Source organism: Siniperca chuatsi, linkage group LG2, assembly GCF_020085105.1.
Source record: "Siniperca chuatsi isolate FFG_IHB_CAS linkage group LG2, ASM2008510v1, whole genome shotgun sequence".
NCBI lineage: Eukaryota > Metazoa > Chordata > Actinopteri > Centrarchiformes > Sinipercidae > Siniperca > Siniperca chuatsi.
In genome coordinates this window covers 12,653,230-12,674,178 of record NC_058043.1, presented here as the reverse complement: position 1 = coordinate 12,674,178, position 20,949 = coordinate 12,653,230, and the positions used below count along the sequence as shown (strand labels likewise).

The following is a 20,949-nucleotide window of genomic DNA, read 5'->3' as shown; positions in this document are numbered from 1 at the left end:
AATCCACAAAATCTTTTACAGGATTTGTTTTTCCATTGCAGATGGTCCTTTGCACATGTTTTCTTCCCATTGGCCCGAGGTCCCAGGCTGACAGTGCTTCAGGTACTATATATAAGGGTGCTCTCTGTCTGCGCTAGGTTTCACCTCAGGCTTTGCACACTGAATAGAGGAAACTGGAGAGGAGAGACTGCAGGGGATAAACAATACAAGAGGAGGAGCGGGTCTGCATGAATGCTGTATACCTTCAGTCACTGCAAGGTGGGCAGGTAAGAGTTGCACAAAGATCTTATTGTTGTTAATCAAGGACTTTAATGCACTGCGCATTCAGTTTTTGCAATGCATGCACACATTTAAAGTTATTAAATTTGCATGGTCACTTGATGGTTGCAGCATGTACTGTATTTGTGATGCATGTCCTATATAATAGGGTTGCACGGGGTAACTCCCACATACAGTTTTATAGCATTTCTACCATGCATTTGTTCAGTTTAATTGTGACATTATTGCATTTTAAAAGTTTTTCACCAAAGTAATCCAAAAAAGACATGACTTCTGCCATGATAGACAAACATATTTGCTCCCTATATTTTAACTTTTTGATTAAATCTCATGCCATGCTCTTAATTTAAAGGCCCTGAAATTGGAAAATGTATGTCAATATAAGAGAACTGAATAGTTTGTGACTTTTTATTATATTGGAATTAACCTAGATCTAACTAGAATGGACTAAAATGGACTACACTTGGACTACACTTTTATCACTCAAAGTAGGCACTTAACATACTATATATTTGTCTGATAAGTGATCAATGTTATTTAAAATTATAAAGATGCATTTTAAAAATTAACGCTATTAAGTACAACAGATTAATACAATTAGACCCGGTGATACACATTGTGTTGTTAAAGTAACAAACCACTGTTTTTGTTATTCTCAATTTACCCCAATATACCCAATTTACTCTCACAAATATCTCTGCCTTTAAATTAATTCAATATATTATTATTATATTACATTTTTGCAGTGTGTTCAATGGCCTAGAGTTTTAAACATATAAACATATTGCAGGGATTTTTTTGAATAAATGAAATGAATGAATGAAAACATTTCCACTATAAAACATTAATACTTGCTCCTATCATCAAAGGCACCTGTTCTCCTGACATTGTCAAGTTACTCTAGACTGAACATTTCTTCTATATTTGTGTAATGGTGGAATATTTTATTTATTACAAAGGGAGTTCTACTTCGAATAAATATACATTGATGAATGAGCAATCGAGACTGTGAAGTGTAGGTTTGAAATGGAATAGGTGTTAAATGTTTTACAGCATTATCTGATACTAGGACTACACGCTGCCAGTCATTGTAATCCACAGTACTGATTTGAATGGATTATGTACTATAGACTGTAAGACAATTTAAACAAGAGACAGGCTGAGTAAGGGCATTTTACCATTTGTATTTATTTCTTTTTAATGATTTAATGATGAAATTAAAACAAAAATTCAAATTAATAGAAACATAGCTATATTGTGTGCAAAATGTTGAAGTTTAATCACTTTATGTAAGTTTTTAATTATGCATTTCATTGCAATTTTGCGGAATTTTACAAAAAACTTTGATAAAGAAATATTACATAGTAGAGTATGAGTAAAATAAAGATAACATATTACATGTTCATATCATATCATGATATGAATATGTAATAGTTTCCCTGTGTAATGAAAAGCTATTTCTGTCATGTGATGTGTGTGCCATATTTTTCTGTGTAAAAGTATCTCAACAATTAACTCAAATGCATTTGCCAATATTACCAGAATACATGCAGATATTTTGCATGCCTAAATACTTCAGCATATTATGTGGAGAAAATGTGATGTAATTAACGCTCAAGATAGTTACAGATGAATCATGTAAATACAATAGATATATTTAACATGCACTAAATATATTTAATAACACTATGTGCATGTAAATGTTTCATTTTGCTTCTTTATACATGTCATATAAAACAGGGGACATTTTTCTATTTCTTTTTTGTTTTATGAGTCACTGACACCAGAGGGCAGCATAATACAAGCCAGAGAACAGGGCAAACCAAAACACCATGGAAACAATACTGTCCTGTATACAGAGAGAGAGCTGTGTACATACAGAGAATGATTTTATTACTTGGGGTAATATATACTGCGTACATATATTTAAAATATGTGTATAGAAACATACTGTATGCTTTTATAGATATACTGTATCTTACATGCCACATTCAACTCATGGTTTTGTCTGTTTTGTTTTCCCTTTTGACAGCTTGATGAAGTTTGATGGCAAACAAAACCACTAATGTAAGTGCTAAAACCACTATTTTTAGAGGAAGTGGCAGAAATGATTAATTAATATAAAACATTTATTGCGTACATATAGCCTGGATTTACTTAATTGTAGAGTCAAAGGTCAAAATGTTTTGTTTACTCATTTGTACATATATTTACTTCTGTTTATAGACATGTTTTACATTATCATGTAACTGTTGCAGACCTGCCACTTCCATCAGTTGGAAAGACACATTGTCTCAGCAAATACTTTTTTATGTGACAGGAGAGGCATATTTACTCTTTATTGACTTTTTATGTCCTTGGTTAGGTATTTATGCAGTAAAATGTAATGTGCAAACTTGCAGTAAACGTATAATTATATACTATATTTTTCTACCAACTAAATACAATATAAAATATATTTTTATGTTCGCATGTAACTACATGTATCATACATCATGTAATTCATGTGCATTTAATCAATAAATGAATGAGAAGACAGTATTTAAACAGTATTTTAATCCAAAAAATGAAACAATGTGACCTCACAATGTGACCTCACCTATGCTTAAGGTAACTAATACTTGTATGCCTAATAGTTTTGATTTTTACATCAGAATCTTAAGAAATTACTGTAATTATTGATTATGATAATTGATAGTGATAATTAGGTCATGATGGCTAAAGCAACATCCATCACTGTATTTAAGTAAACAAAGTAAACAATAAACTGAGTCATTTAGTCATTGAATCTTATCCAGCATACACTCTCAAATCTGCAGCACGTCTTGGCTATTACATCTGTAAGCTGTCACATTAGAAGCTGGCATACAATAACCTGATTGGATGGATTCAGTTGAGTCTTCCCTGACAGAATTAGGTCCCCACAGGAAATTGTTTGTGGTAAGACCTGAGGGTTAAGGTGGAACAACAAGGGCTGTGACATTAATTCCCTGAGCTGTGCTGACACAAGCTCCTGCTGGATCATGAACTATTTAAATCCAGCACCCCCTGTTCTCATTGAAACACTTCCTCACAACCCACCTGTCTTTAAAGATACTGGGCTTCAAAAACTAAAGGGTCCAATGGAAGGATTCTTAATCCTAGCTGAAGATCTCAAGATCAGGGACTATTTGAAAAGTTTAGTTTCAAAATATGCAGTTTTTGTTTTTACAATCAGCATTTCACAGATTTTTTTAAAGCCACTGTGTGTAGAATTTCAAACAAAAAATCTGGCTCCCTCTAATGACAGTACCAAAAAATACATTGTGGCGGACCTCGCCCACATCCCCCTCCCACCCACAGATCCAGTCATTGACATAAATGGGCTGGAAACAACCAATTTTTGCTAGGACTGTCCCATTATCACATTAAAAACTGTACAGGTAATGGATTTAAAGGGACAGTTCACCCCAAAATCAAAAATCAAAATTTTTCCTCTTGCCTGTAGTGCTATTTATCCATCTAGATTGTTTTGGTGTGAGTTGCCGAGTATTGGAGATATCGGCCATAGAGATGTCTGCCTTTCTTGAATATAATGGGACTATATGGCATTTGGCTTGTAGTGCTCAAATAGCCAAAAAAATAAATTTGTCTCTTTTCAGAAATCATGACCCAGTTACCCTGGATAATCCACAGACCTTGTTATGAGCAGTTTTGTGTAGGAACTATTGGTAGAAAAGAAATCGGAAAGAAAATAGTTTTATCTTATTTGTGTATTTTGTAATTTTGGTAATTCAATTGTCACTGGCTTCTCCAAACAAAAAAACTGTCCTAAAAGCAACTAAAGCATGTGTTTTCCAACAAATGAATGACCACAATGACACATTATATTTAGGTTTCTACGTCCTGACTCCTGACAGTTTTTATTGCTTCTCTTTGCAACATTATACAGTGGTTCTTGTACACGGAATAAGCACTTAAGTGCTTAAAGTGGCTATTGCTATTATTGTTTATATTAACAATAGATCACATGACTACTTGTATGTGAAAGTTGTTGCTCGCAGTGACAAACTCACATGAGAATTATCACATGACTGCAGTTCCCCTACGGTGCTTTATAGCGTCTTTCAGCAAATTATTTGGTTTTCTGGCCTGCAACTTTACTTAACTGTTTTTATTCACTCATACTGTTCTCATCAGTGCTAATGTCGGCCGCAGCAGGCAGCTGAAAAAGCTCGAAAAACCCACTCTACACTACCTGCTTAGCACCAAATGGTAGACACAGTTAGCAACTAACTAATTAAAACAGAGCTAAAGGAGAGTGAATATTGGACTTACACTTGCCAGGAGGCCAGAAATATGACTCCAAATTAATTATTCTTACAGGTTCCATAGCGCATGAGAGGACTGCACATCCCACAAAGACATATGCAGCTCTACAGTGATTCAGCTGACAAATTTTGGTGAGAACTGGTCAGAGTATAGAGGGGTGCCCAAGTGACACGGACACAAAACATTTGCTGAGCAGAGTCTGGATTGTGGGTCACCTGCTGCCCCTGTGGTTGTGGGTCACCTGCTGCCCCTGTGTTCCTGCTCGACAACTGCTACTACAGTTGTTGTTATTGGCTCTGTTACTAATGCTGACATTATTCTTCCTATAGCTGTCATTCCTATTATTACTTATTATTAGGGAGCGCAGGATTGGGGTAATTTGGGTTCCACAGCACCACTTGGACTAGCTTTTGGCCATTGGGATCAGACCAGTGTACTTGGGACGATTCAGGCATGTCATTTTTCAGTCATTGTTGGACCAAGCCATTTTGGCTATGTGGATTGTTGGGCACAGCCAATATGTGTTTTGAAAATGCATGTTTATGTTCTCCTTGTTTTTGACTGTTGCAGTGCCTGAAACTAAATATGGAAAATCTTGGTGGATGTTGTTGGAGTACCATCTCCTGGTGCCTCCAGTCCTTTTTTTTTATGTATTGACAAGACATGACGGTGCGTCTCTGAGTCTTCAAAAGACTCTTAAACAAGGTATGTACATCCATCAAATAGTCACAGTTGGTCACCATGTCACAAAAACTCACTTCTGGTGAGCAAAATGAAAAATTCTTTGGTCAACATGTCCAAGATTCATAGCTGCTTCTCAAATGAAGAAATGCAAGAAATAAGCAAGGACAGTGTACATTTGTCTATTGTGCTTGTTTTAGCCTTCTTTATTTAATTAAATTAAATTTAATTTTAATTATACATTATGCTAATTCATGTCTAGACCATACTCTTTATAATATTATTTACAGAGACCCAACAATTCCCATAATGAGCAAGCATTTGGCGACAGTGGCAAGGAAAAACTTCTGTTATTGGATTGTTTGTAACCTTATCTATAAATTGTAACCATTGTATCAGGAGCCACATTTACAATTAAGACATCTCGCAAGTTAGCACCTGGTACACACTTTTCCCATTTGTACATCAGTTTTCTGATTCTTTGAATACCTTATTAATGCGGTATCTTCTTCTTATTGTGTCTCTAAGTGGCAGCCATGTGTTGCTTAGGAAACTGAGCTGTAAATCTGTTGCCTTTTATTCATATTTTTGTCTAGATTGTTATGAGCAATATATCTGTTGTTATGTCATATTTATTAGACCCATTGGTGCCAAAGACAATCTACAGTGTGGGACTGTCTCTTGAAACTGGGTGCAGTCAAAAACCTGAGCTATCAAGTAAGTACTTATGCCTAGGCCACACCGCCTACCTGAGCAGCGTCGCAGAACCTCTTGCTTTTCAGTTCAGCGCCCATGTTAACAGGTTAGAGGAGCCACACAGCCCGTGTGAGCTCAGGCGCAGCTGCAGGGGCGCATCATCTAGAGATTTGGTGTGTCGCCTATTTTTTCCACGTGACCCACGCGGTTGTCATCAAAAATTGAGAGTGAAAATGATCTGTTGATAGCCATATTGACATCATACCACCAACATTACACCTTTCACCATGTCTATATCTGTAGAATGTCACAGACGTGAAAATTATTATTTATGTTTTACAACTGAGCACACGCTTCTTCTTCTGAAATGTATAATGAAATTAAATGAAACATTGTGTAATTGATGACCATTACCATTATATAACTGGTGTTAGCCATAGCCACCCTCTGCCAAGGTGGAATGTTGTTGTTAATAAGGGGTAGGGTTAAATAGCACTGGGAACTGGCTAACAGCAAGAATAATGGTATGTGTCCACAGGATCCGACATTTCCACGCTTTCCATTCATTCTCTATGTAGAAAGCCCTGCAATGCATTCTGGTAGCATTGCGATTCAAGAGACGGGCTGTAACGTTGGCCGTTCCTCATTAGCATAAAGTTGAATCTAGGCTACTTTATGCAAATCAAGGGCGTCCAGTGCGACTCGCCGCCTCTGGAAAACTCCCAAAAAACTTTTAAACTAACCACTGTCGAGCTAAAATGAAGACAGATTCAGCAACTGCATGGCTCATTTCTCGCCTCAAATGTTTTCAGAGACACGTTTATGTTTTGATGTTAAGATGGAACGGAACAAAAACATATGATTGGTGGACGCTTTACTGCGTCATGGGAGTGCTAAAAAAATGTTGAGGCCAGCTCAACTTTGATTTGTAGCGCGTCATGCCCGGCACGCAGCTACAAGTGCTGGGCATCAGTTTGTAGCTTAATGTCACTGCCTTCCATTGAAAATGGCTTGTAACCTGTTGCTTTGTTGCCAGTAGTATGAACACAGCTTCAGGGCTTACCAAGGATTCTCAGTATCCTGCATGTTTTCCAGGCTGGAGATAAATTGGTTTTTTTGTTACTTTGAGAGTATAATGGTGCGTGTCCACAGGAGCGTTTTTGGACGCGAGGAATCGGGCCGCTTCTCAGCAGCGGAAGCTTGTTAAACTGTGCCACTAGATGTCACGACACTACCTATGTGGACACAACAGGGAACATTTCCTAGCAGCACCTGATAGGACGAACGCTTTCACTCGTGGACTGTTGCTCCTGGGTTTCATACTGGATGGCTGTTGGGAAACTTTTTCTTATATTACAAAAATAGTTCACTGAAATGTGTATCTAAAAACATTTTAGGTAAGAAATAAGCCATGCAGTTGCTGAAAGTGTGGTAGCAATGGTTATTCTAAACATTTGGTATCAGATCAGTCTACCTCGCCTACTGTGCTGGATGGTAGGGAACTTTCTGACAAGGCACAATTAGTGTTTTAATGAGCTTCTGCACCTTTAGTATTAAACCTAGTGTTTTCATTCTCACAAAATAGCTTACTTGTAAACAGGTCCTACAACACAATGGCATCTTTGACACCTTACCTGCTCCAAACATTTAAAAAGCCCTCTGCCTCATTAGTCAACTCTGGACAATGCCTCTTTCTACAGGATTCTGTGAACTTCAAAGTACAGATATTTGCAAGGCCACTTTGCAGGGCAATAGTGTGTTGACACTGTCAGAACTCTTGATTTACCTTTCTTGATCTAGCACACTTCTCTCTCTTAAGTTTTTAGCAACAAGCAGAGGCTTGGAAGTCAGATGCTACTGCGTAACCACTAGCAAAACAAAGTTAACATGTTTGAATAGAAAATCCAAGTTTGGCATGCCCAGACAGACTGCTCGTCCAGTGATATGCTCATGACGCCAATGCCAATGAGTTGTATGTAGACCCAGATCATCTTGTTTTTATTTCTTTTACAGAAGTATAACCAACAAAAAAACATACACAACAATAACACGAACATATGAAGAACAGAGGTCGAAGTAGGTCTGTGTTGTTTATCCAAGGATACTTTTGCTACTGCATAGACTGTAGTCCAATTCACAGTGGTGATGAAATGTTGGTACAGGAGTGACAATACTGTTTGACATATTGTGATTATAAGATGTCCTGTCAGTGGCATCAGTAAAGAGTTCAGTCACCACATTACTAATCATACACAGTACGTGAGATATGTTTGATATTATGTGGAACTTCTCCACAACTATAGCTGTCATCTTCAGCTTTATCGCTAACAGTTTTCACTGATCCAAACAGTACGTCCAGTGCCCTCTGCTGGCCAAACTACAAAAAAAACATAACAGCAGTCACCACCACTATAGTTGCATCTCTCTATTTGCTGATCGTCTTAGAACTGTGATAAGCAAGAAGCTGATTTGGTGTTCAAGACACCTCACACAAATGTTTGTCCAGATATGTTTTTACTACTTTGGACCCCCAAGTTGGACAAGTTTTCTTTCCTTTATATTCAATTAATGTACAAGGTACACACTGATTATTATGACATTACCTTTACTGTGCAGTGCCTCAACCCCTCAACTCAAATATTTATTCTGCTGGTCTCAATCAATCTTGCCTTTGATATTTAATTAATATATCAACCCCAGTTAATGTTAAATGTGTAGTTTTCTTTTTGTTAGCTAGTGAGAAACAACAATGATGACAGATCAGTAATAGTCAAGTATTTTGTATATTTTGAAGAGTTCTGTGAAACTATTCTCTATTGGATTTGCCGTGCCAAGTACAAACTATTATCCATGATTTTTTTGAAAGGTTTTCTAGTAGTTGCTACAGTCCTTATTTGACAATATGATGTATATATATGACATTTTTCAATATATAGATTATATTTACATTATTATAATTATTTATACCATGTTGAATATTCTTCTTTTTACAACTTAATTTATCCAGGGAAGACTATTGACATCAAATGACCTCTGTAACAGTGGATACTAAGTCATAAGTAAAGCGCTACCTGAGTTCATATGTAGGATGCCGGATGCTGTTCTGTAACAAGGCACTTCTGATGTAACACTTAGAGATGTAACAGGTAAGTAGGTCTGTCCTAATGGGATCATCCTGTGGATTTAAAAGTTATTTGAAGTGCCATGTACGTTGGAGCAAGAATGCAGACAACATCACAGATCCCTTTAAAATGGTTCTTAAGATATGAAAGAGGTTGAATTTCCGAACAAGTAGCATATTGTGACACCTAATTGATAAGTGGGGCCAATCTTTTTAAAATTATAACAAGTTAATATATTCTCTATCACATTATGTTTTCTATAAATTCTACCCTTTTACAGGTTGGATACATACAGTAGGATATATAACTTTAACATTGCCCTGTAAATATTGATGAAAATCCTGACATGAAGCACATACATACAAACTAAATAGCAGCATTGACTATCTTACATGTTGAGACTGCCATAGAGATATCTTGGTGGAAATATCTCAGCAGTCAGCTATACTTCACATTTAGTTAACTAGCCTACATCTTAGATTGCTAATTGAATAATTGATCTGTCCTTCGCTTAGAGATTTGATTTGACCGAGTCAACAGCAAGTCTGACGGTACTTTTGCAATCAAAACCAGGCTCACTTTTCAAGAATTTTCCTTTTGCTGTACATATTAATAGCATTAATCCCTGAACATATGTCATAGCATGATTACTACATGTCAGATCATTACTGCATGTTTGTGCACTAATCTGAACACCCAATATAACACTGTTGTTTACGGTTTACCTGAGGGCTAGTGGGGGAAAGGAGAGAGCGTGAGAGCAGTTTCTTCCCAGGTTGTCCTGTCATGACACAGTGGGGGACGAGTCTGACTGACACCTTAAACCTCCCTAGGGGATTTGTGGGATTGTGAGTGGAGTGAAGGATTAGGGTTTTAGTGGCGCACAGCAAACAGCGGGTCTGTGGGTCAGTGTGTCAGTATATCAGTGAGTCAGTAGGCTTTTATTTTTCCCAGAGTAGGTCAGCTATACTTTCCATGAGTGGGGCCAAAGCAATTACTTTCTTGTGTCAAAGTACTCACCTCCTCACATGTTAACACCGAACTGTCCCCATGCTCATACTCTAAAACCATCTCACGTGCAGCCACACACTCAGTCTTTACCTATGTTCTTCTCCTTGCATAAACAAAAGGCCTCTTTTCTTCATGGGCCATGGTGGGTGGCTAGCTTACAATTGCTATGAGGTGTCGTCCATCCCAGTGAGAGATTTTACATGTCATCATTCAGTTTTAGATGTTTGGAGTTGCCAGACGTGCAGATGTTTACAAGAACATTTGTTATCCTGCAACCTGTTGCTGCCCATCTAGACATTGCAAGCTTATCCATTGGGGCATTGAACCAGGCAGATAGTCTTGGTTTTATTTGCCCAACTTGTAGTTTTAAGATTTCTCCTGCTATAAAATCTTCCACCACCCAAATACAGTGGAGGTAAATGGAAATTTCACTCAAAGCATTGAAAAAAATATTTGTTTAAGAAGTTAACATCAATGTAATTTTCCAGAAACAATGGCCTGGTTACTCTAAATAATCTACAGGCATCACTGTGGAGCGCTTCCACTACTTTTAGCTTCTGCTAGAAAATAATTCCCAATGAAAACAAGTGGGACTATTTCTTTGGTTGGAAGTAACTATAATCAAAATGGTTTACATCAAGGTCTGGGAAATATCTTTAGTATCCGGGACATAGTTTTTGGAAGGACATCTTGAGTTTTTCCATTATGTGATGCTTTTTACACCACAAAATTCCATACACTTCCATTGTATCGGGGTAACCCAGGGAAGATATCGCAAAAACCAGCCAGCTTTGTGATTTGGGTGAACTGACATTTTATAAGTTTGTACTGCTCCAGTTCAGGGGCTGCTTCATTCAATGTCCACATTTCCAAATACATTACAACACATTAGGCAATTCCAAAGGCTCTTTCAAATTGCCGCTAAGAAATGTGTCCTTCATTTGCCCAACAAGTGTATCCTTTGCAGCCCTTGACATCCCCATATCTGCTGTGCGCTGGACACTTTATTTATTGGTGCTCATCCATTATTAACCGTACGTGGTTTGCTAATCGCCATTGAAGCAAAATCGAACCACTCACGCTATAAAACCAGCTATCATGGAACTTGTACCACATTGTTGGGCATCTTGGCCATTTTTGAAGATGACTGTTCTAACACTACATTAGTTTGTGTGTGGGGGTGTGAGGATAGGAGCAGGAACTTGTATCGATGCTGTGGTGAATCCAACAGTCACATTTTATGGTGGGAATTCAGCTCACTTGGCTTCAGTTCACCAAACACCTTATTAGGCTGTGCCCTTTGAAGGAAGTGGCCCCCGAAATGGGACACAGCTAGGGTGCGTAGTATCGAGCAGTCTCAAGTAATTTATTATCTACTGCACAGTTCTTTCAGGGGTATTCAGGAAATACAAAGAGTCAAACAGGCAAAGTTAGCGATTAGCTTGTGAACATAGAGCCAGCTATCCTATTCATTAATTAGCAGTTAGTTTCCGATTAGTTCCTTACTTGTCCTTTGGTAACTACTCAGGATTTTATGTACCATAAGTCAAGTATTACCATTTTCTTTGTTTGGCACTAATCTTATTCCATTAGAAAAGCAAAGCTGTATTGAAACTAATTCCTTTTAGAACAGTTCACCATCACCCCAGAAGGGGGTGCCCAATACCTGGACTATATCAAACCTGAAGACCTCTAAGTACGTTTTCTGACCAGTAATGGATGAATGGAGAGAGCTATATCTGACATTGACTGACTCCCTTCCTGTAGGTATAAGAAAACCCAAATGCTAAAAGGACCCTAAGGCTAATTATCTCTAAAAAGTGAGTTTCTCATACTTCTGTTTGGTTGGCACGACTGGTATTGATAAATAGATTTTGTAGTGAGACTACAAAAATGTATTGTACTGATGTGTGTGTCTATGGTGGGTCAAGATGAACCCATTGGGATGAATGGCTGTAACTTCCAAGTATTCACAGTGATATGGAACTAACATTGCTGAATAGAAGATACTACACTATATATTCAGATTTTTTACTTCCGTTTCCTTCCTGCTACAACAACCTAAACATAACTTACCACAACACACAATCATTTCATATTTGTTTTCAAACTCTTGAACCGTTAAAATGTTCATCTTTTAAGCAACTGAGAGTAGACAATTTTGATTTAGAATAGAGATTCACTCCAGAGAGATTAGTAGGTCTAATGTAGATGAGGTACAGTATGTAATGAATGAGGTAGAGGTATACCACCTCACATTATTGCTCGGTAATCTTATAGGTACGAAGAAGGCATTACACAAGCTGCTGACTTTACAGAAATGTCCTTGCAACCTGATATCAAAATAAACATGTGATGCTAAAATGATACACCTGACACCTACGTTTACATTTCATTTCTGCATATAAATTAACTTTTATAGTTTATGTCAGATGTAAGATGTTGAGGTATTGCTCCACTTGAATTTCCGCACTGAATACTATTATTAAACATAATCTGCTGATTTTATGTATTGCATGTGCTTGATGATAAAACACCTGCTTCAGCCTCCTTCAGTCTTTGTGACAGATGTGCTCTGGACTGCTCTCTTCTAAACCAGGTTATGAGTAGGTAAAGGATAAGGTTATGATTGGCATGTCATGATTGAGTCCAAGTATCAGTCAAAGGGCTTTGCACCATGTAATTCACAACAACAGAACTAACCCAGAGTCTATGTGGTGTTCTTCTTGTTAAGAGTACTGCAATTGATGACAGTATCTACCAAGAGGAATGGCCAATTTGGGCCACAAATATTTTAGCATGTAACTGCTGAGTTATTACTGATGACCTCGACACATTAGACCACCAGTAACTTGGAATATGTATAAACAACTTTTTAGTGCCAGACTACCCTCAGACACTGATTATAGTCCATTTTGGATGGTGCAACATCAGCACCGCTGTTGGCTGCAGAAAGGGAGTTGGCAGGAAAGGACATTATGTTTTGGCCTACTGTGTTTTATGTTTTGGCCTGCTCAGGGACCTTGGTAGTTGATTCACTGTGAGATGGTTTTAAAACATGTAATCGTGGTTTATGTATATGCTCGAGTTTGTATATATTATTGATCTTACACATAGAAATCCTTACAGGTCAGTGTACATTCATGGTTCACCATATAATGATGTGTGGTTGTGTGCTACTGTATTGATATAGAAAAATAGCAGGACACATATTCTCTCGTGTTTTGTGCCTTTTTACAATTCAGAAGCTTGCATAAAATAGAAGCTTTATTGTTTCTTTGTAAAAATTGACTATTTACTTGTATGCTATTACCTCAGCTTTAGATTGTGATCAGTCCCAGATGCAAATGCATGATTTGAAAGTGAGAACATGCCAACATGGGAATGTGACAACTGTTTACACACCAAACACAGACTGTCCATAAAGCCACTTCCACTATTTGTATGAGCAAACATGCCCTTTGCCTTACAGACAGTGGCAGTGTGATTACATGGCCAGTAATTTATTTCTCATGCTGACTAAAATTGGGAATTTGATGACTGTGTTTTCACATGCAAAGAATGATTTTACTTATAATGACTTATAATAAAGTATTTGAATACCACTGACTTTTACTAGTGTTTTATCCTTTATGCACTTGGTAGTAAAATGTATATTCATACTGCAATGCATTGTTGCACTGAGGGGGAATTTCTAACATTTGTTCAAAACATATTCCCACTGTTAGACTGAAAACTAGTGCCAGCCAATACATCTTATAGCCTCAACTGTTAAGACCTATTTGTGTTTACTGTTTTTTTCTGCTGTGGTCAGTTCAAGTTGTATACATTTTTTAAATTATCATTATACTCTGTCTGTTCTAAAGCACAGTGTGTTGTCATTGTGGCTAAAGAGGAGAGATACAATGATTAAAAAACATAATGGAAATGAGGTTGATTTAAAGTATTTATTTATTTATTAAAAATATATTTAAACTGCAATCACATCATTTCAGCACATTATGACAAACATTTTACATTCTGTTGCTATTACAAATAATTATTAAATATAGCATGATATAAAAATAAAAACAATAATTATAACTTTAAATTGACACAAAATTCAAATCCTTTCCACCAGTTACAGTATACAGAAATTCCTGTATCATCTGTGTGCTCTGCAAACACATGCAATCTGAAGGCCTATTTACATTTTCTAGGTTGTGCCAACCTGAGTTATAAGTAGTAGACCCTTCAAGCTAAATTTTCTCTAAAAATACAGTAGGGTGATAAAGTGCTTAGTAAGTTATGTTATGATGGCACTCAATGTCACATTGAGTCCTGGGATGGGGTGCTTACAAGATAAAATAATAAACAATAAACTCTAGCGTTAAAATTGTTTTATACAGGATTGAACTCTGAAGAAATAATACAAGTGCAGCTTTTAAAGGCAATAGAAAGAGGTAAAACAGGGCTATTTGGACAACAATTTTACAAAAAATCTTGTTATAATATTTGGGCAAAACACCCCAACTTTTTAGTTGGTATACAAGAAATTACTGTACTATATTATTCTTTCTAACATGAAATGACAGAAGGCAGGATTAATGCATTTTCCCAATAATTTATTTCTATGCTTCTTTATTTTGCAAGCTGTTGCACCATTGTTTGCATTTTTCCCCCATCTGTGGGTAAAGTAAAATACTTCACTCTGTCATTTTCCCAGTATGGACGTAGTACTGTAAATACTCAAAACAAAGTTAGAATTATAAATTATAGAACTATATATTGTGCAATTGGGGTACGAGGAAGATGTTTTCAAATCCCCAGAAATGATTATCAGATTGCCTTTTGCTGGATAGCTTCTAATTTTACATCACCACCAGAAAACTTTAGACTTTGAGAGATATAAATGCCAACGTGCAATGGCACATGCTCATTGACCCACCTTCCTCACAGACCTTCACATTACCTGACACTGAAGCAATAGCTAAATGTTTGCTGACGCTGCTGAGGAATGACCTTGTGTTCATACACTGTCAGAGCCATAGTTACCCAACTGATTAGCCGACTTGTGTAAATAATACAGTGGAGATGCTGATCAAACATATTTCAACCTGCATGCAGCATCGGCTGTACTCAGACTCAGGGCGGATTGTACCTGTTCAAACTGTTTCAGCTCAGTGTGTTCTTGCACTGTAATAAAAACTGCTTTTTACCAAAACTTTACAATAAAATAAAAAATGTTTGCTGGACGTAGACAGAATGTCATATTATCAGAATACAAATAAGTGTCCATATAAACATTATGTCACATAAAAAGACTCCATTAGTCAGTAATGGAATAAAAATAGAAGTGATATACTCAATAGATTTTCTTTGGTATTTAGACCAAGATGACTTGATACTCAGTTGCACTTTGTCATCACGAGTTAATGAAGAAGGCACTTTAAATCAAGGATCTCTTTCATTGCCTCACATTAAAATGGCAACATTTAGTTAGGCTAAGAAAAGGTGCAGATAAGCCATGGAAATATAACAGTTCTGTAAAATAGTATTAAAAGTAAAATAGTATAAAAGTATTTAGAGTATATATATTGTACGTGGACACTGTGACTATTACATGAAACATGTTTTGAAAGAGCTAGAAATGCTGACAGTTCTGCTCCCAATTTCCTGAGATCCATAAAACATTTTACTTTGAACTGAATCCCAGCAGAAATTGTGCAATACAAAATAAATAACCTACATGATGAAAATGAAAAAAGATCGCAGCTCTAAAATGTACACTACTGTGAAGGCTTCAGATTAATCTCTTTGCGTTTGTTATGACCTCCATAAAAAATGTCTTTAAGCGAAACTTCAATCAGCCCTGGCCTGATCTACTTGTCACCACTATAAATGTTTTACATTAATAGCACACCTTTCTTATCTGTGCTGAGTCTGCCATATATTAAGGTTGCTCAGTTTCTATCCTCTCTTTAATGTATGCTTCTTGACATATGGATGAAAAAATGTGTCTGCATTCAGACTCAGTGTATAATCTTATTTCAACTGGTTCTAGGCCCTCAACATTTTCTCTCCAACTAGCTCTTTACATACTGCATATTACAATACTTTAGAATTAAATGATGAGTGATAAACAGTATGATTTCATATTATATAATACAAAAAAATCTAGCGATTTAAATCTTGAATTTTTTATATATTCTTGTTAGAATATGCGTGAGTGCTGCAGTACTAGCTTATCCTATAATATTCTCTTTTTCTTTGTGCTATTTCCCTAATGTAATCTAAACACAGAGAAATACTTCCATTGTCATCTCCTGTGTTCATGTGTTTGCATCTTTCTGTCTGTCTACAATACACACATAATTCTTTTAAGTTTCCTGTGTTAAAACAAATCTGTGTTAACTATACCATGTCTTTCATAGTCTGTCCTTTATGTACATCCGCAGGACTCTACTATCATATCAGGGACATCCGTTTTGACAATGCTGTGCTGAGAGTTGAAGTACACCATAGAGAGTGGCCGACGCTCAGTGGGAACACAACATGAAGCTGCAGCCGTGTTAATGCCGTTGACTTTCAGCTGGCTGAAGACAGTGGCATGGAATGAGGATGCTATGCCTGGGGAGCCAGACAGATGTTGGGGGCACTGACCCATGCAGTAGTTCATATGGTAGCCTTCAGGTGCAATGATCCAGTCATGCCACTGGATATCCTTGAACTTGATGTAGAAGTCTCTCTTGCAGCACACGGTTACATCATCACCACAACGTAACGAGCGCTTCCTGACTAAGTGTTTGGAGTTGTCATCACGGAGACGTACCTGGGCCACCAGGAAGGGCTGGTTGGGGGAGCTAGCAGAGCCACCCAGGGAGCAAAGGTTCTTCCCATCCTCATAGCAGCTGACCTCCAGCCGCAGCCGGTGCTGGCCACCATCCAGGAAGGCCTGCATGGTGCGGGTGATGGGGAAAGTGTGCCAGTTACTCTCCTGGACCTCCAGCATCTTTTCTATCACCAGGGTGCGGTTTGTGCCTGACACCCGATCATCTGCAGAGAGGAAAACCCGGGCAGAGAGGCGGGAGTCTCTGTGAGGGTCCTCAGAGGAGCGAGCATAGACCCACAGAGAAGACTGGAGGACCTGGATACTCTGGCCACGTTCTTGCAGAAACTGGAAGGTAAGACTGAGGTTGGCCTTATCACCATTCTCTGTCTCATCTATAGAAGAACAACACAGACTGTTAATACTTTGGTAATTTTAGAGATTGTGTTACATAAGCAAAGGGGGAGTCATTTTAAACCATGCTTGAAAAGTAAAGCTACAGATTCTTGTAAAAATAAAGGACATGTCAGTCTACTTCCACCTATTTTAAGCATTTTACCTTTGTTATGGATGACCCTTAATGTAAGCTTGCAACAAGCCCTATAGACATTTTATGATTAAATCAAAAAATTGTTGACAGATACAACAATCCTAAACTTTTACCACATTTTATGGAACAGTACAACAACCTAAAGTAGTTAACAAGGAACCCTAGTTTGTGTGCATTTTACGCACTGACACGCCTAAAGCTCACATAAATGCGCTCATATGGTGTTTTAGTGCCACACAGGGGGGAAAAACCGTGTAAAAGGTGAATACCAAACTTACTTATATCTGCAAAGCTCACTATTTCATAGCCTTGATCTTTGGTAGGTATGTTGTTTTCTAGTTCAAGAGTACCATCCTGTCTGACGCGCCCCGAATGCAGTTTGCGCAGCGCTGTGAGGAGCGCCACCCGGGGCACCGTCTGAGTGATGTTTGGTCTCTCTTTCAGGTGCAGCTTGTCCAGAAGTTGCTGCTTGGCGATTTCTATCATCAGCCTTTGCTCTGCGTCTTTCTCCATGGCCGGCAAGCCACAGGACGCGCAGCCCGGGGAGCCACTGACACAGAGACCCTTCAACAACAAGGGTGCCAAAAGCAGAAACGCTGGGAATGAAAAAGACGGCATCATGCTTGACTCTGAAATAAATAAATGCATTTTTGTGCTCGGCGTGCGTAAAAGAACAAATAAAAGTCTTCAAATCCTTTTTCCTGAGTTGTTCTTTGGAAGTCACAAGTTCCCCAAATGTCAGAGGTCCTCGTTGGCAGCTGGACACCGTGAAGACAGGAGTTGAGAGAAATGAGTGGTGTTTCACCCTCCTGATGGTAAAGATATCTGGGGTAATCCACCAAAACTGGTGACACGTTGGAGGGACGCACCAATGAGCGCATCGGGGCACCGAGGAAATTACTGGCAAAGCATCCGTGTGTCCTGCTCTCTCACACAACACACGCACTCGCACAACACACGCAAAACACGCGCCCTCACTAGGCTACTGACAGTCACCAACACGGAGAAGGGACGATTAGTAGTACAGGAATCAATAAAATTCCGTCAATGACACACCTGGTATAAGACTCCACTCTCTGCTTTGCATTAACAAAGACGTCGGTTTAAAAGTGATTGGTTATACTTTAGAATGAACCGGATATAATGAGGTCGTCACCTACGTTTATCACAACAGGTAGTTTCTGTGCCGCGTTGTCCTCACCAGGGCAACTGAGCAGGATACGCAACCTGCCATAATTCTTTCCGATCAAAGTTGAAATGCAGTGCCCTTTAACCCAGTTTCAGAATAGCCACCACACAACTGAATTGTAGTTCAACATTTGCAAGAGTGCTCGAGGCTATGAGGCGTGGACTACAGCACCGTATCTGAAACACGCTCTGTCATGTTCTCTACAAGGTGGCATAATATCATACTGTAAAATTATGCCACGTGTGTGTGTGTGTGTGTGTGTGTGTGTGTGTGTGTGTGAGTGAGTGAGAGAGAAAGAGAGAGAGAAAGGAAGAAGAACGACTCTCTGTCATGTAATTGCCCGTACATGTCTTGTCTGTTTGGGTTCTCAGGGTATTTTATGCATAAAATCAAATCCGAAATAGACCAGTTCATCAAAATTGCACAGCTTTTGAGCTTTAACGTAGGCTTTTTGCACTGTGAATCTGCTGAAATGGCATGGTTGCCCTAGATATATGACAGCACACATGCTGACATACAATGTCCTAATTTATACCTTAATATACATAATGGGTTCTGTAGCCATTAGTTTTTAAGCAATGTCAAGAATGCTACTTTAACAAATTACTTCTGTAGTGTGGACCTGCACACTATAGTTAACCTACTGAATGTAGTAACATGTTGCTAATAAGATATAGCCTACCATTTCAAACTCAAACTCAAACTCAACCAACTCAAACTTGGGTAAGGAGCCGTACAGATATGCACCCCCGGAAAAGGAATGACTTTCAAAATAACTTCCACATGGACAGATATAGCTAATAGGCTATAAGCTGTATTGACAGTCAAGTTTTCTCAAAACTTGTCCAGAACTGTAAAGTGTATCATTGAGATATACAAGTTATAACAATGGTACTCATAGTGAATATGTATGTTGTTTTTGTTTGTGTTTTTTTGCCTTAGGGTTGAATATGAGGTTGAGCGACAAGGCCTTACTATGGTAAAGAAGTACTTGCCTGCCTACATGTGGGGAATTTTAGGAACTACAACAAACTTTACTTATGTAGTGGTGCCTTTAAATACTGTGTAAAATACAAGTGTACAAATTAAAAGTAAAGAATGTTGTTAACCGAATCATGAACATGCATTATTTCCTAAGGAAGGTTGAAAAATAAGATTAAAACTCATAATCATTCAATGTTAGACTGGTAATGTTAATATAAAGTATGTATATTTTGATATTCTACATGTATTAGATGGATTACACCAGGTATGTGGGAGATATTCTGTAGGAAAATGTGCCTTCATAAAATACTGCAGTGGTTTAACAGGTCATAATGCCAATAAACCTTCATTGCTTTCCAACCAAAGATGAATATTGTCAAAACCGGAGACAGGAATGGCACCTTAATGACATATATTCATAGACAAAAGTTGTACATTTTGTGGCCAGTAACGTTTGATGATGCATAAACAAGTTTACTGTATCCTGAACGTCTTCCTGCGCCTGTGAAGAACGCCGCTGACGTAAACTGTCGGTGAGAGAAAAAAAAAACGTGACGCTGACACTCACACACACACAAGCCGGAGCCGAGAAGGGGGAATAGCGTTTTGTTTCTTTTTTCTTTAATTTGTGTCCTTTTATTCTTTGGCGTTTTGTTGTTATTTAGCTGTACTCCTGTAATAGATTTGACTGCCTTCCTCCTCAGCGCTTGCTAACTATCGTTAACGTTCATGCCGCTCTCCTCACGCGGCGCTATTTTGACAGTCGGGGTCGCAGTGAACCAACTCAAGCTAGCAGCACCATTATATTAGCATTGGTAAGTCATTCGGAAAGCTCGCTAACCAGCTAGCACCTTCTATTTTGAGACCTGACAGTGCTGGTGCATGTCTATAACAAAGCTCGCCTTACTGAAAACATATGCTACTTTGTTGGCTAACCAGTTGTAATATAAACTTTAGGTTTTGTGAACGTTGGGTTGCTAACGTAACGTTACACTGAAAAGAAAAGGCTAGCTAGCGGGCTAACATTAGCTAGGTGGCTAGGTGCTGTAGGTGGCTAATTATACTCTCCGGAGGAAGCAAGCTAATACCGTGAGCTAGCTATTGTTAGCGTGTGGGCAAGCTAATATTTTCAGTCAACTGCACAGCCACGGTTCGAACCATACTGCCATCTGTTCTCCACAGACACTACTTGAAGGATTCTCCACACGGACTGGCGACATACGGCCAGCAAAACGGTGAGCTGAACCTTTAAGATGACTTGAGAGAACTTAAAATCGATGATCCATGATCTTTAGTCAGATATGAAACGCAACGTTTA

General features: G+C 38.2%; 2 protein-coding genes and 1 long non-coding RNA gene across 20 annotated transcripts in view; 2 read left to right on the top strand and 1 right to left on the bottom strand.

The window, feature by feature from the left end:
* Positions 1-147: 147 nt before the first annotated feature.
* LOC122865467 lies at positions 148-16,669 on the top strand. Its single transcript, XR_006375489.1, has 6 exons — positions 148-266; positions 2,312-2,346; positions 4,645-4,721; positions 5,161-5,295; positions 5,911-5,988; positions 16,538-16,669. It is a non-coding gene; the product is annotated as an uncharacterized LOC122865467 (long non-coding RNA).
* LOC122865460 (inhibin beta B chain) lies at positions 14,034-18,106 on the bottom strand. The gene is made up of 2 exons (XM_044173915.1): positions 17,737-18,106; positions 14,034-17,303 (listed from the first exon to the last, which is right to left on the bottom strand). The coding sequence occupies exons 1-2, from the start codon at positions 18,104-18,106 to the stop codon at positions 16,522-16,524; spliced, it is 1,152 nt and encodes a 383-aa protein (XP_044029850.1). The 3' UTR covers positions 14,034-16,521.
* A 2,059-nt stretch (positions 18,107-20,165) lies between these two features.
* LOC122861363 (R3H domain-containing protein 2) overlaps positions 20,166-20,949 on the top strand; it is a 66,117-nt gene continuing 65,333 nt past the window's right edge. For 14 of the 18 annotated variants that reach the window (XM_044165721.1, XM_044165741.1, XM_044165662.1 and 11 more), the window contains exons 1-2: positions 20,166-20,446; positions 20,814-20,866. The gene's annotated coding sequence lies outside the window, so the exon portion shown is untranslated. The remainder of the gene's footprint in view (positions 20,447-20,813; positions 20,867-20,949) is intronic. The other 4 variants (XM_044165760.1, XM_044165702.1, XM_044165771.1 and 1 more) reach the window with 2 other exon arrangements.

Coding starts and splice junctions, on each gene's coding strand:
- LOC122865460 (XM_044173915.1), bottom strand. CDS start 18,106: ATGCATTTATTTATTTCAGAGTCAAGCATGATGCCGTCTTTTTCATTC. Junction 17,304..17,736: donor AGTGAGCTTTGCAGATATAA/GTAAGTTTGGTA, acceptor GTTCTTCTATAG/ATGAGACAGAGAATGGTGAT.